General features: G+C 44.8%; 1 protein-coding gene across 3 annotated transcripts in view; it reads right to left on the bottom strand.

The window, feature by feature from the left end:
- TBC1D12 (TBC1 domain family member 12) overlaps positions 1 to 16,338 on the bottom strand; it is a 49,486-nt gene extending 33,148 nt beyond the window's left edge. For 2 of the 3 annotated variants that reach the window (XM_068398156.1, XM_068398157.1), the window contains exon 1: positions 14,365 to 15,194. In XM_068398156.1, coding sequence (XP_068254257.1) covers positions 14,365 to 15,194 — 830 coding nt within the window. Of the gene's footprint in view, positions 1 to 14,364; positions 15,195 to 16,109 lie in introns of those variants that run through there. The other variant, XM_068398158.1, reaches the window with a different exon arrangement.
- Positions 16,339 to 16,936: the final 598 nt, after the last annotated feature.

Genomic DNA, 16,936 nt, shown 5'->3' with positions numbered 1-16,936 from the left:
AAAAGTGCTTCAGCAGGTACACTGAAGAGCTTGAAAAGTAACTGAAGTGCCACAGAATAAGCCGTCGCTACTAGCACATACCAAGACATCTATTCCAAACACTGTTTGGATTAAACTACACAAAAACCTAAGGGCTCTCATGATCATGCAAATACAACAGCTGTAGTAGCAGCTACAAGTGGCAGTTTTCTTATTTAACAACATGGCTTCAACTATTCCTGCCTGTGCCCACAGCACTCTGTGCAAGAGTTTCACCATACTGATGGTACAGTAATTCAAAGATGTTAATCATTTCCAGCTGGCATTAATGTGATGTTCTAGTAATGCAATTGCTTGCTTCCACTGTGCTTTTGCTTTTCAAATCACTTTTTTTTGTTGCTGTTTAAGATAAACTGGTGAAGTCTAAAAGCAGTTAGACTTAAGTCACTGAAGGGGATAGGTGGAACTTGATATTTTAATGGGATTTTTTTTTCATTTACTTTGGGGTTTTGGCTTCCTCCCCCCACAATAAAATCTGAACACAAAACTTTTTTCCACTTTTTGAGCTAGCTATATGCCAGCCCAAGAAGACGACAGATTTCCAAGTTTTAAAGGAAGTTACTGGAAAAATACCAGAGACAGTTACTTCAAGCTCAATCTTAAATTTCATCCAACACCAGACTAGAAACAGGGCTGACATATTTGCAAAACAGCCACTCAAAGCTGAAGTGCTTTGAACAGCAGCAATCATGACCATCAGCAGGTAGGAAAGTCACCAGGCTAGATACAACTCCAGCACTCTGCCTCTAGGTATAATTGATACACCTCTCCACAAGACCATGTAGTCTCATCACATTCTTCTGTTTGACCAAAAATGTCAAACTCAAATCTAGTTTCAAGCTAGATGTCATTTTGCTACAGTTCTTTCAGAGATCACGTATATGGATCTTCCCTTTCTACAACTCCACTGTGTGCTACTAACAACAGGCTGTGAGTACTTCACTGCTTTGTTCATCCCAACAACACCTGGAGTTGCTTTCCTTCCCACTCCAAAGACACATCTTTGGGTTTCCAAGCTTACCTTTGAACCTCAAAGGAGCCTGCTAGAAGAATCATCTCTGATGATTCAGAGCTCTGATGTTGTTGAGATCTAGTACTGCATTATTGGAAGCAATCAACTTTATTTACTTCCCATTTTTCCCTAAAACTCCCATTTGAGTCCAGCATTCTTAATGATAACACTTGGAAACAGTGTTCACAAGCCTATATCTGCCCTTAGTCCTTAGCTTTAAAACAGATATAGATCCTGACTCATCTCTCCACTCCCTCCATAAAACTGTAACCTGTAGCCTTTAAACCCATACATTCAACAACACTTGTGAAGTGCCAGCCCCAGCTTGGAATGCTACAGGGCTAAAGGAAGTCATTCGGTAGCACAGCTATTCTAACTTGGAAGAGAAGCAGAAGCATGAGTTGTGCTAGAACCACAAAGGGAAAAGAAAACAGCAGTTTAGAAATCTGTGAAATATGGCAAGCTAAAATGCAGTTCTGGTGTGTATAGCTTACTCAGCATTGTTAAAGTACTTTTAATGCGATTGCCTAGAAAGCCATCCTAACTGTTCAGCCAATGAGTCTAGTAATCCAGTTTCAATCAGATTTTTAAAAGGCAAAGCAAACTCCAAGATAATTAGTCAACCAAAGCAGACAGATGTCCTAACAGGGATTTGCCTCCTCCACATCAAAGGAAAGGTTGCAGCATCATTCTATTTCTTATTAGGTGTTAGAGAATCAAATCATTAGAACTCTACCTTCAGAGCCAAGCTTCACCTGTTCTGCTGCTTTTAGTTATCTACATACAAATTTCAAGTGCAAAGGAAGGTTGGATCTTACACCTGAGCTATTTAAGATGAGTATCAGTATGAAGCATATTAAAGTGAGCCTACCTTTCTCCAAATTGTTCATCCTGCACTACAAAAAATGGCAAAAATCAAGTGGTATCAACCACTGAGATAAGGATATGGTCTCAGAAGAGAGCATAAAATGTGATCATCATTACTATTACAACTGAGCAACCAAGCATGCTTCCTTACGGTTCACATCAATATACAAATAAAAGCTAATTCAAAATGCTGCACCATGTTAGACAATAAAAAATTGTGGGCATCCCTGGAAAGCAATCCTTGCAAAACTTGAAGCACGGCACCAAAGAAGCAATTTTTTCCAAATAAAATATTCAGAATTCAGGGTTATTTTAGAAATAAATGAATACTGTGTTTAAATCTTGATGCTGAAAGCTAGACTACTATTCTCTAATTTATTTCCCTTGCAAGGTAACTTTGACCTTGCTCAAAATGTTTACTCACTAATCTACAAATAAAATAATTCTGACAAGTGACCTCTCTAGAGTACTAAAAGTGACTTTTTTTAGGAAAAAACCTTCCTATTAAAACATTTTTCTGACTCTTACTTTACACACATAACAATCTGGTTACTGTCATTTTCAATCAATCTGTTCTTCTCATTGCATCTGCCTTTCAAGATCTATGGTAACAGGGAAGCGCTGAGAAAACAAGCTTTGAAAGCCACAAGAACTGACAAAGAAAGTGAGGGTTGTTTATATTTTCCTTTTTATTAAGCACCTAGTACCAGTTATTGGACACTACATAAGACAACTATCTCATGTTAAATCCAGGGAAGCAAGACACAAACAGGAAGGAATCAGCTTCACATCAAGAGCATCCTCACTCTATCCTGTATAACTTTTCCTCCCAGAATCACAAAGGCTTAGAAAGGGAATCCAGCATGGAATTAATGCTACAAATAAGCACCAAGTTGGACAAAAAACAGTCTAGCTTTTCTCTTTGCTTTTTTTAAATATAATTTCAAAAATGCAGTTAAAAACCCTGAAAGTTGCATTTCTGCAATAACTCAAGTACATTAAAAATCGAGATTCCAATAAAACCTCAGAAATTGCAAAAGGAATATGAAGTAACAAAACTCATTTAAAACTGTGTATGTATTACAATACAATTGATTTTGCATCTCCAGAACAACTAGAGTTTGCTTGTGCACACAGTCTGTTCTTGCTCCATCCCTACGCTTGTTTTTAAATAAGCTTCCCAGGCATACAAAATAGGTCTATGGTTGAAATTTGAATTAGCCAAAAGACAAACTCATAAGGAAGCTACTTATGTACTTAATAATCTTCATCCAGAGAGCTGCATCAGCGAGGAGTTAGAAGAGGTATGTCCCAGGAATTGTTATAGATGCGTTTTTACTGGTATAGCATTAAAATCAATCATTTTGACATAAAACCATTCTTTCAGAACAGTCTGCACAAATTCTGGAGACCCCTGCAAGCCTGCAATTCCATATTCCTTCATGACTATAACTGTATACATAACAAGAATTATTACATTCACATTGGCATACTTTTACCACGTGTAAAAAGCAAAAGCTGCTTAGGAACACAACAGAATTCTTCATACTCAAGTCTTGTCCATTCTGTTAAGTTCTTATGTGCAACAATTTGGAAATAACAGCAGAAAAACATTGCTTGATTATAGACAATTAGCTCCTCTGCTTTAAACAAGACTTTTCAATAATTTACATATAGAAACAAACGTAACTCAACTCTAAGCATAAATAATGAATCATTAAGAGGAAATAAAACCTTTTTGGTTAGCCACTTACAAAGCTTGCAGAGCAACAAAAGTAGGCTTCTATCTCTACATTTTAAATTGTTTATATACCGTACATCATTTGTAGGAATTGATTAAAAAAGTGTCCAAAAAGTTAAAATCTATGTCCAGAGTGAACACAGTAATTATTTCTTAGACCAATGGTTAGGGTGTCCCCATTATTTTAGATTTGAATTACATGACATTGTCCAGGAGCTATTTGCTCACTTTCACATGCTCAGAAGCGTTTTCTCACATTATTAGTTATGGCAGGAGACGTGACATGAACATAAAAATACCAAGAGCAAATACTCTCTACTTTACAAATATATTTTTCAACTCATCCTTTACTCTCATGTTTCAACCTTAATTTGTAAGTTAACATGCAAGTGTTTTTTGGTTTAGTTTAAAATTGTTAAACATGGAGATTTAAAACAAAGCACTAATAAATTTAGAATTTATTACACATTCTACATTTTTAGTTTCAATAACTTAGAATAACATCAGCCCATTTTGATTCAATACATTTATACAGTTGCTCTGAGCACAAGTTTTCAAGCTGTGCCCTATATTAGAGGAGAGGTGACCCAACCAATTTTACAGTTCACGTCTTCCACCACCTCACTACAAGAAGCTAGACACCAGCTTCTCTTTAAATTGTTACCCTCAAGCACAGATCTATTACAGGATGTTTCCAGTTCCAGCATCTTTTAGTAGTACAAAAAATCTCTTCTTTCTCTCCACACCAAGGCAACTCAAAGAGTATCCCAAATCATGGTCTCCAAAGGAATTTCAATGTTTGCATCTGTAATACACTAAAACTACAGCCTTAAGTGCTATACAAGCAAATTTTTTGGTTTTGCCTCCTCCCCCCAAAAAAATAAAATAAGGAAACCAAAAAATCCTAACCAGAAGAACATGCATCTTCAGTAAGATCAAGCTTGCAGTATTTTTTTTTTAATGAAACTATGACATTTCCATTGATATTACTGGTCAACTAAAGCCTCAGCTACAATTAGGTATACCTGAAATCTAATGAACTGTCAAGGAGTAGCTGCTAAGGATTGAGGGGTAGGGAAGAAGGAGGTTTCTGGCCTCTTAGAGCAGACACAAAGATTAATAGAACTATTATGGAACTGCACTGAAGAGACTAAGTGAGATCAACCCTATTGCTCAAGCTCCTAGTCGATACCAGTCCCAAAGTGGGTTTACAAACTCTGCTGGCAAAACAGTTTTACTACAGGTACACAGACACTTGGGAAGTTTGAAGAGTTGAAGGTGTTTAGCAATATCACAAAATACTGTTTACCAGAGAGTGTTCTAACCGTCTACATTATACTCTTAACAAAGAGCTCCTGCACAGGTCAGCTTTACAGCCAGGCTCAAGCATTCCAAAACACATGTAAACAAGCAGACACATATGCAAGGTGACAGACATGGTTAAACTTCAGAATGCTCAAGTACTATAAGAGTAAAGGAAGATAGTCAGTGCGGTCTCACCTTTACTTTTCAGAGTGAACTAGCAAAACAGAGCTCTATGCCAAACTATTCTATCATCTTCATATTTAATTGGGTAGATCAGCAGCTATTTTGACACTACACCAAACACTATGGTCAATATTCTGTAATAATAACCACGTCACTTGCCCACAGAATCTAAACCAAAATCCTATATCACAGCTGCAAGAAGCAGAGATTTTCTACCAGCTGACTACAGATGTTCTGCTGTTTCTTTCATGGCCAGGAATAGCTACTCCAGCAAAGCCACAGCTGGTTAATCAGCAACATACTCTAAGCAAAACAATGCTAGAGGAATAAGACCCCTTCCTCCCACACATACACATAATGGCCAAGCGGTTTCAGCTCCACTAAAGGGAAGCCCATTTCCCTTCCTTGCACCAGTCATGTCCAAGACTCCCTTCTGCTGCATCAATTCCGAGACTCTCCATACCTTGCAAGTCAATTCAACTCACTAATACCACAGAAAACCATCCACATTTTTTCACTCCCCAGCTTAATGATCTACAGCAGGTCACAGAGGATCAAATAAATACCAGAAGCAGGCAAGAGATATTCCCTTTGTTTCCTGACAACAGCAAATCCTTCAATCAGCTCACCAAGATATCTCACGAAGGTACAACCTAACAAAGCAAACTACCTAAAACTGTTCCAGTAGTAACTCACTTTCAGTTAAGGCAAAAGTCACCAGCTTTATCAGGGCAATCACCATACCTACAGTCCAAATGTTCCTATATGAGATACGTTTTCAGGACAAAGGTGAGAAAAATTTCCAGCCTTTGACACAACCTACAAGTCTGTGAACTGTAAACTCAAACACAGGGCAGAGTTTTATTTTGAAGACTGTCCCAAGAGTTGGCGATGCTTACTACTCTGACCAGCCTGGTTAAACCTCATTTAATATTTTTCCCTTCTGCTCCCAGACAGAGTGCCTGTTGACTACTTGATTGTGTACTGTACTACTTTTGTAGACACTCAGTGTATCAGGTTTCTGCTGTGGTTAGCAATTCACAATATATTTTATGTCGCTGCTTCAGTGATAAATTGCAGAAATACTACAAAATGCAAGAATCCATTTTTGAGCTGCTAGACAGCCGATATTAATATGTAAAAGCCTGATTCCTTTCAGTGTTGCCTGATGGCTTTGTGTTTTACAAAGCGAGGAACAAATTCCCCAATTTGCCACTCAGCTGCCTACAGAATTTGAGGAACAGCAAGCAACTTGCAAAAAAACTAAAGTTTACAACAACAAAAAGCTAGAATCATAGAATCATTTAGGTTGGAAAGTACCTTTAAGATCTTTAAGGGAGACCTTTAAGAGTCCAACCATTAACCTAATACTGCCAAGTCCACCACTAAACCATGTTCCTAAGTACCACACCTACACATCTTTTAAATACCTCCAGGGATGGTGACTCCACCACTTCCCTGGGCAGCCTGTTCCAGTGCTTGACAACCCTTTCAGTGATGAAATTTCTCCTAATATCCAATCTAAACCTCCCCTGGCACAACTTGAGGCCATTTCCTCTCATCCTATCACTTGTTACCTAGAAAAAGAGACCGACACCCACCTCACTACAACCTCCTTACAGGTAGTTGTAGAGAGCGATAAGGTTCCCCTGAGCCTCCCTTTCTCCAGACTAAACCACCCCAGTTCTCTCAGCCGCCCAAAGCAGAGATACTTTGTGCTCTGGAATCTCCCCTGCTTCCCATGTCACAGCTACCAACCACCCAAATACCTTTGGTAGTTCATGGTTTGTTTGGTTTTTTTTAAAGCGTTCTGGCATCCAGCACACAAATGGCTTCATTATTGCCCAGCAGCAAGACAGACACGATCATACATTAACGGATGCATTAGGCATCTGAAGCAATACAGACAGGACTGAGCTTTGCCGGGTCTGAGACCTGGCCAGGGCCAAGCTTCCCCTGCTACAGAAAGCAGCGGAGCTGGCATCAACAACTCTGTTTGCTGTTCTTGGAGAACAATTAAGATGTGTAAAGTACCATCACCCTTCTCCCACAGCATCTTCCTCAGCGACAGAGGCGGCAGCAGCAGCAAGTCTGGATTTCTGCAGAGGCAGAAGGGCTACAGATGTTCTGTATAACTCTTGCTCTCTATATCTCTGGTGTCTTTTCTCTTTTATTTCTAGACAATCACTTAGTTTGCCTACAGCTGGCCTTCAGGAAGTTTGTTTAGATCAACAGAACTGCCCTAGGCGAGGGGAGCCAACAAGGCAGCTTTTATTACACTACCTGATCAAGAGAGACTTTCACTTACCAGAGAACACATTAAACAAAAGTTCCCAATATAACACTGGAAACTGAACATGATTTCTTCTTAATAAAGGAGTACCTTGGAGAAGGATGGAGAAAAACTGCAAAGAGCTTTCCTCCCATAGGCTACAGGTATTATTTTCATTTGGGAGGAAAGGAATTTACAAGGACACCAGTCTCAGTGTTTGGCTCTCAGAAGTTCTGGAAAAATAAACTCATCTATGACCATCAAAACTAGTTTTCTACTGATTGAAGTCATAAGTTCACCCACACAACATCCATCCACCTCTCACACTGCTACTCCAGCACCAGGCCAGAAGCAATACGCTCTGCAGGTGGTTTGCACAGCTGACTGGTTTCTGCAAATACAGAGCCAAATTAGCAGAGTCTCTCTTTTGCAGGCTCTCCTTATGCTCAGCCTTCATTCAAAAACCTGTAGGATTTTTATATTCTATAGTCCTCTCAATCTCAGAGAGGTTTGACTGAACCTGTCTAACAGGCTGCAGTATTAGAGAGATCAGGCAGTAACTGCCTAAGCTTCACCTCCTTAGAAAGCAATAACAAAAAGGCTGAGAAGCACAGCACACACTGAGGCTGAGAAGTTTAAAGCAATGCCTACCACCCAGTCTAACAAATCTAGTCCGTTCCCAGCTGAACAACAAACAAGACCAATAAGGGATAAAAAAGGACAGGCTTTATATTATAAACATCTCAGCAGTTCTCAGAAACTGAGGAGAGGAACAAGTTTTGCATCCATGTGAATGAAATGTGACCAAAATCCTTAAACTCCTTTTTTATTCTTATATAATCAAGACAAAATAGCCTAATGAATAATTTAACAGCCAGAAGAGCAAAAGCATAAAACTGTCATTTTCTTAGAGGCCAGCTGTGATTAAAGCGATCTCCTTTGGTTGTTGTTTTCCATGTAAAACATTCTCCTTTTAGTCATAGTCTATTCAGAAGAGAGGTCCCATTCACTTTGTCACACTACTCTCAATATATTGAGTCTGTAAGAAAGTCTGTGACACAAAATAAGCAGAAGAGACCAAGGAATGAAAAAGGCCTTCTCCAAAATGAAGGAGGGGAGAAGATACTTTCAGGTTGTTTAAATGCCTCTGTAGCACACGTCTTAGCAAAACAAGCTACGACTCAATTTGCACACTAACCAGCAATTTCAGCTGTTTGGCTTGAAAAAAACCACACACAAAACCCCCAAAAACTACAGCATTGGTTTAAGGAGAACTTACTTCAGGAAAAATCCTATTAGGATTATAAGATTCCCAGTGCCAATATCTCTACCAACATAGAATATTACACCGTCTACCAAGGAAAGCAGAGAAATTGCTAATAATACTTTGGGTACTTTAAATTGATGAAGATTATACGTATGTCTTTAAGGTCTTAGAAGTGACGTCTGTTTAGCCAGCTTTTTAGGGGGGGGCGGGGAAAGACAGGCTGCAGACAGAAGTTGGAGCAACATAGCAATCTCATACCTACCCAGAGTTAAATCAGCATATGAATCTTCTGCTTGCGCACCTGGAATTTAACTTTGGTTTTCTACTCAGACATCCTAGCCAAAATAACATGGATGCGCAGCATCTTCCATACTTACGGTGAAACACCCATTGCTACTGTTTTTCAGAAACACAAAACTCTTTACAACCTATACATCATGAGGCCTGGGAATTAAACTTTCTCAAACAGGCATTTTCTACTCACAGACCTTACGGACTTGCTCATTTTCATGAGCTGCTTGGAACTAGTTCACTAATAAAAACAAGGCTGCTGCCACACAGATTTCATTTTCTACAGTGGGATCTGCACTTGTGAGAGAAACTTTAGATCCGCAGAGTATTTCCTTGACCTTTTTATGAATAAAAAGTTTATATAATTTGGGTAAAATTTCCCATGTACACAGTTATTAAAAAGTTGGGAACCAAAGCAAAATAAATGCTGAGCATTCGTCTTCAAAGTTTGCTACAGCTTGTTTTACTTTGGAGATTACCTTTACTTAAGTTGTCATTGTATTTGTTATTCATATGACTGAAAGTCAGAAACTGGCAAACACGTCAACACAACTTCATAAAATAAATCATTCTTAGCAAACAGTGAATGAAGAATCTACAGAAAAGCTTCTCATTTTTATAATATGAATGCTTTGTCCTATTTATATCAATTAATTATGACTCTAACTCAGGAAAAAAGAATACTGTTTGAAGTTAGTCACAGATTTGAGTCCAGGCACTCTTGCCTGCTTTCTCCAATCAGCTTTAATTCAAATCAATTATAAGTATCCACTTGTTCACTTAAGTTACAAGATTGCTCAGAGAAAGCAAAAAACAATTTCTGTGGGGGAAGCTTTGTTGTATTCCTTTAGCTCTTCTCCCCAATTATCTTTCCAATATATATTTCCTTGACCTGTTAGAAGCACTTGGTACCTTTTTTTATCTTCTTATCCAGACAGGGCAAAAAACAACCCCAAAATAAAAAACAAACACACAAGTCTTTCAGGATGTCAGCAAGAACTGACCAAGATATAGGCACAGGCAATACAGGAATATAAACTAAGCATTGTGAAGTGCCCCCATCAATCTGTTCTTTGATCTTTACAGAAACAGAAGGTTTAGAAGATCTGTCACAACCAGGACAGCTCATTCCCCACTCGTTACTTTTTGACCAAAACCTCACAAAGCAGATTTCTTCCTCATAGATGCACAGTACATCCCCTGAAGCTTCATGCTGATTTATGAAACAGAAAAGCTCTGTACACAAAAAGAAACATTGATTCCAGTATTAAACATTGACAGGATGCAACTGTAGACTAGGTATATGCCTATATAGTTCAAAGAGCTTCAAGTGCTACTTAGTAATAAATTGAAATATAAACTAGAGATCTAGAGACATTACTATGTACACAAGTAACAATATTCAGGGAAGTGAACCCTTTTGCAACTCTCCACAGTCTCTGTCAAGGACATTTGTAGGAGCAAGAAGATTAGCAGCTTTTGAAGAACTATCTACTTACTGAATCACAGAACTGTGTTTACAAAGAGGGGAAAAAAAGACCTGGGCTTCAGTGATGTCTCAGTTCTTTGTTCCTACATACACTGACTCCCTTCAACTTTCCATCATCTCCACAAGTGAAGATTTTTCAAAACTTCTGGACAATAAGCACAACGGTTCTGGGTGAGGAGGGAAGGATGAGACTAAAGACAGTTCTCATAAGCATAGGTGTGCCAACTGCCATATATGCTTACAACCCCTTACACCTGTTGCTCACAGCACATCCTAAAGACCTACAAGAAGTTGCAGTTATGAATTAAGCTCTTTGCGATTTTATCAGGAAAACTTGTTAGATGAATTCTGGAAAACAAGTATTTGGGAAAAAGGTGCTTTACTACAACAAAGTAAGTATCACTGCTGTTGTCAACAGTGAGCTTTGAATCCAGGAATAAGAAAGTTTGCCAACTACCAGATACCTAAATTCATCTAGTAAATACAAGATTCTGAAAGGAACAATAACTACATAAGCTGAGAAGATGCCTGGTACATACATATAGAACTATGAAGTATAACTCATCTTTAACAGAGGTTCAGAACCACCGTGGCTTTGTCTCAGCCCTGGAATACTCACTGCTGCTTGCCCTTTTTGGTTTACTGTTCTACTCTGTATGTGCTGCTTTGGGGGATAAAGTATATTGCAATCAAGGTAATCATCACAGCTGTAATTCAACTGTCCACGCAACATTCCTGCTCACTGAACCATTCTGTACCCAATAGCAATCCACTGGGGCCACCCAAAAGTGACCCAATAACCCAAGAACAAAGCGTTGTGCTTGTAAGCTGCTATGTAAGACCACAAACCATAAGAACAGTGCCTATATATGACTGTATTATGAATCATACACAGAAGTACAAAACACTGAGAGGTGACTTTCAAGAAGCCACTTAATGCTCTGACCTAAACAGTAGCACAGTGGAGACAAGTGACCATAGTCATTTAATTTTCCTTTCCACAGCACCCTGCTCCACCACATACCTCTGATTTACTTGAGGCATCCCACTTCACATGCTGAGAGAAACAAAAAGGTAGAACAAAAAGACAGCAAAACCGATTATTTTTCAGTTAAAAGTTGCTAGCATTGATTCGACAGGCTTAATAATTTGGCACAAATACAACTTAAGATCCCAGGGCCAAATATTACACCTAATACTTACCTGAAAAAAAGCTTTGATCATTGATGTAAACTTTCCCATCATCTTAGAATAATTGTTGCTGACAATCTTGAGGGCACAGCCACTCTTCCTGACACAGAGCCCAGGTAAGATGCTGCTGTTGACAGCTGCTCGCTTTTTCCCCTACCTCACCTCATCGGTTTCTCCTCCAGTTCAGTGAAATGAAGACAGACAGTTAACATGGATGATTTCAAAGAACTGCAAAGCAGATAAGTCTGGTAACTGAAGAGATGGGAACAAGCAGCTGGAAACAGCAGCCTCCTAACCCAGATATGCCATGGCCTAACAGTGTCTGACTGGGAAATTACAACTATGAAGCTCTTGCACTGAAGGCAGCAGGACTTCCCTCCTGCCTTCTCAGTTTTTAAATAACAGCAAGAAGTGTCCACCTGTTAAAGAATTTCCATGTAGTTACGACTACCAGAAAAAAACAATGGGAGCTAACAAATTTTAAGCAGTTCATAAACTAGACAAAGAGCATTACAAGTGTGAAAGGTCCTATAAAGATGCTCCAGACTGCTGAACTACCTGTGTTAGCACATCCAATGCCTTTTCTTGTACACTGTGGGAGCAGATACACATTCTGACAAAACACAAAAGAGTTGTTCTCTCTTAGAAAGTACTTTTGATAGAGCATGGCCACCCAGTACAATTTAAACTTTGGGGAGCAACATCATTTATGGCTTTGTGCTCATTCAAAAATACAAGCAAACATCTGCTGAGAAGCTTCACAAGGAGGTATAGTTGCTACCAACATTCAATCACAGGACAGTTTTAAAAATTTGAGCCCTCGTTACTGAGAAATACCTTGGCTCTACGAACTGGAGAAAAAGCCACTCACAATGGCAACTGTCAGTTTTGAATGAATCTGAGCACTTTAAAAAAAAAAAAAAAAAAGGTGAGAAGTCTAAGCTTTTAAAGTATCAGAAATAGTTCAGAAGACAAGAACTAGCTACTCAAACAAACAATGAAAAGAAAGATTTATTACCACTCTTCCAAGCAATGGAGACTACAAACTCTAGTGTTACTGTATGTAGAGACAAAACTATCAAGGAAGAGAAGTTTGAGTTTGTTCTTAAAAATCAGTAAAAGTGGTTTTTATTAGTAGATGTCATTTTATTGTCATATTAGTAGCTGCTCAGATGAAGTCAGTTGTAAGTAAGACACTTTTATGAACATATAGGCAGAGCTGAAGATAAAGTCTCTGAAACCAATATTTCTCACAAGGCAAAATATACCAGAGGCACAGCCAGCTGGGCCAGTCAAGGGGCTATGAAACTGGCTCTCTGGCAAATCCTTTTTTTTTTTCACTGAGGTGTCAGCACTACAACTTTTGCCAGGATAGAAGCGATTAAATTTTTCTATGTATTATCCAAGCCTTCACTAAAAACAGCAAACATCAGTTTATATTGACAACAACTTGTACTGCACACCAAGTTCAGTCTTTTCTATGAGGAAAGTTCTCCAGAATGTCACCACGCTATCGCTCTGGGGCAAGAAGCAGCAAGTACCAACGTTACTGGTCAAAGTGTTCAAGTCATGAGGCAAAATACTGCAGTCCACCCAACATGGAGGGGGCGGCGGGGGAAAGGGGATGGGAGGGAAGAACACTAATAGGAAATAGTGGGAATAGAGGGATATCTCTCAACCCATCCTTGAAACAAAGTGGAGGCATCAAACTTACCCTGCAACCGTTCTTACCCTCAGGCAGGAATCCACCTCTCCCTTTCCTGAGGGTTGGCAGAAGGAGCTTATTTCTCAATTTGCGATCCTGCCTTGAGATCAAACATCTCTTCTATATCAATTCTTCAGTTAATAGATTTAATCATATTCCATTTTCTCAAAATACTTAGAGACCCACTGTACTATCAGAGTGACTGTCACACAATAACTATAACCCCAGGGTTTTGGAGAATAAAAACTGTTAGGAAGTTGGAAGGTAAACTCCCCTCTTCAAACATAATAAAAGTAATATAGAGTATGCTATAACCTACTATAGTCAAGATGCACCTCCTGTGTAATATCTTAAAGAATGAGCAATGCTACAGAGTCCCCTGGTAAGGAAGCTGGATGTCCGAAAGTTTTTGGGTTTGTGCTAGAAACTTAACAGAAGCCAAATTAATTTGAGCACAAAGCCTAGTCCTTGAAGCTTTCCACACCAGACTTGGGAGTAAATAAGTAAACTGTATCTACACTTCAACATGTAGCAAAACTTTGCAACTTCCACAACGATTCTCAGAATCACCCAAAAGTAGCTTCCAATACCAACCATTTTCACCTCATTCCCCAAGCAGTTTAATCAGTACCACTGTGGTCATTCAGGCAGTAAAAGGCCCTGGCACAGGAAGCAAATTCCAGTTTGAAGTCCATGTAGTTTGTAGCAGCAAGAGTATCTTTATCATATTGCCCCCACGTCCAACGCAAAGCCTCTTGCTTGCTGTAGCAACATCTACTTGGTGGCAAGAGAGCCCGTCGGGGCTGGAATCGCTCATCCTCTAACCAGCAGGAAGACACAGCTGCCGCTGAGACACAGCCCTTCAGACAACCCCACGGCTCCCCGTGAACCGGCCGGGCAGACCTCGACCCCCGCCTCCAGAGCGCCCACTGGGCATCCCCCCGCCCCGGGACCACGGCCGGGCGCTGCCGGTACCAGCCCCGACGCCGCCTGCTCCTTTACCTGGTGAAGAACTCAGCAAAGCTGCTGCCGGCGGCGGCGATGCCCACCCGCCGGGCCCTCTCGGCCGGCTCCTGCGGCGGCGCCGGGGCTGCCGTCCCTCCGTGGGGCAGGTGCTCCGGGGCGCTGCGGCGGCGGCTCACCTCGTAGGTGTTGCGGGAGTTCAGGTTCACGTCCGTGAAGCCGAAGGGCGCCGGGGGCAGGGCAGCGGGGTCCGCCCGGCCCCGGGAGGTCCGCACGCCGGGGGCGGCCTGCGGCCGGCAGCTAGAATCGTCCCCCGGGCCGAGGGGCGGCGGGGGGCTGCCGGCCGCCGTCCCGCCGCGCCGCTCCGCCTCACTCCGCAGCCGGCAGCTCCTCAGCGGCTCTTCCAAGGCGGATCCCGCGAGGACGCCGCCGCCGCCGCCCCCCGGGCCGGGTGGGCAGGGGAGGAAGCCCCCGTTCTGCAGTTTCGCTTCCTCCTCCTCCCCCAGCCCCGGCTCATCCCGTCCTGCCCGAGGGGGCGGCGACGGCGGCGGCTCCTCCGGCGGCGGCAGCAGCAGGAAGCCGACGTCCCCGTTGGTCATCCTCCCGCGGGGGCCCACGGCGTAGGCGGCCCCGTTGGCGGGCTTCTCCGGGCAGCGCTTCGCACCCGCCGCCGCGGCGGGGCCGAGCGCCGCCAGGTACCGCTGCAGCAGTCGCTCCTGCCCCGGCGCGCCGCTCCTCCGGCTCAAGCCCCGGCTCCCATCCCGCTCCCCGTCCTCCTCCTCCTCCGCCTCCTCCGCCGCCGCCTCCTGCCGGCCCGCGGGAAGCACGGCTGCGCTGCCCGGAGCTCCGGCATCGTCCGGCCCCACCATTTGCCGCCGCGCAGCCCCGGGGATGCCAGCGGCGCAGCGGGGCGGGGGCGCAGCCCCCCCGGCGCGGCGGGGAGCCCAGGGGGGCGGGGCGCGCGCGTTCCTCCGCACCGGCGGCGCCGCGAGCCCTGCCAGCCGGCGCCCCTCACCGCGTCGGACAGCGGCCGCGGCGGGGGGGTAGCGGGCCCGGCTCACGCAGGCGCGCGGCGCCGGCCCTTCCCCCCGGAAAGTCACCATAGAGAGGCAGGGCAGGAACAGCGCGCCCGCCCTCCCGGCGTAACCACATCCGGGACCATAGAGATGCCAACTAGACAGGATCTTCCCCGCCAGAGAGGTGCCTCAGAGGCCGCTCCCCCGCTACCGTATTTCAGCTACGGGCTCGCCCCGCGCAGCATCTACCGTATTCTGCCGGCGCGTCGCGCCCCCTCAGCCACGGAACAGCCCAGCCCGGCTGCCGGCAGCCTCCTCCCTCCCCCCGAGCCGAGCTGGCACCCACCGCCTGAGCCAGCGCCTGGGCCTCGCTGCCTGCCCGCTCCTGCTGGGATGAAACAAGCCTGCAGGGCCCTCCGGCTGCCCCAGCACCCCCGTAGGCTTCGGGCACGCCGCTTCCACCCGCGCCCAGGGTCGGCAGCCGGGCAGGCGCACTGCATAGACGCGCCCCGCGGTCACCTTCCCCGCCCCGCCCACCCACGGACCACCCCGGCACCCTGGCCAGCAAAGTCGCGCACAGGGCACCGCACCCCCCGGGCGGGGGGCGGCCGTGGCAGAGGACGCTGGGGCTTACGGAGGGGACCCGCGGGGCGTCCCGTAGTGTCACTGTTGACCTTTTCTCGAAGGAATAACACTAATAAAAAGACGTTTAACAGCAGCGAGGGTGTTGCGAGGGACGCCTGGTACCGTAGGTTAAGGTGTGCTTACGGGAGGTGAGGCAGGACGGGGATTGCGGCAGCGTCGCACAGACAAGAGCGGGCGGAGAGCGGCGGGCGCCCGAGGGGGCTGCGGCGGTGGCGCCCGGGAAGAGCAATCCTGGGCCTCGGAGCGGGGCAGCCTCCGAGGAGGGCGGCGTAGGACCCACGGAGACCCGGCACCGGTTTCCCCGCGGGGGCGGGCGGCAGCGGGGCTACCCGCTCCCCCGCGGCGGAGAGGGAGATTGGGTTCGGTATCGTTAGTGACCTCAGAGCCGCGCCAGGGCGTCGCCGAGGAGGGGAGGGGGGCGGAGGCGAGCGCGGAGCCGGGGCGGGAAGAGGCCGCGGCGCCTCAGGCAGGGTCCGGGGCAGCCGGTCCCGCGGCCCCGCCTCGGCTTGGGGAGGCAGGGGAGAGGCGGCCGGGGCTGGGGGGAGAAGAGCCGGGGACATCACAAGTGCGAGCGCTCGGGCCGGCGAGGGCAGGGGCACGGCACGGCCGCCCCCGCCGCGGGGCCACCGCCTGCCCGACGAGGGGTGCCAGGGACCGCGGGAGACGGGGCGGGCAGGGCAGCGCCCGGGCCGGCCTGGGGCTCTTTCTTGAGGTGGGACGTACTTGAGCTTTTGGGGAGAATGGCAGAGGGAGAAAAGACAAATAGGATGGGCGCTTTGAAATTATGGGGTGAATCCTCTCCAGAGCAGTGATGGGAGCTCAAAACTCCTCAGGTTAACACTGGGGAGGTGGATGGAGGGCAGGTAGGAAGGCAGGTGCTAGCACCCGTGTTTCCTACCACATCTCTCAAAGGAAAAAACAAGTTATCACAGACCCCTCTGCCTAGTGAG

The sequence above is a fragment of the Nyctibius grandis genome, chromosome 4 (assembly GCF_013368605.1).
Source record: "Nyctibius grandis isolate bNycGra1 chromosome 4, bNycGra1.pri, whole genome shotgun sequence".
NCBI classification, from domain to species: Eukaryota; Metazoa; Chordata; class Aves; order Nyctibiiformes; family Nyctibiidae; genus Nyctibius; species Nyctibius grandis.
The sequence above is the reverse complement of the archived record's forward strand: the minus strand, read 5'-3'. Positions and strand labels throughout refer to the sequence as shown.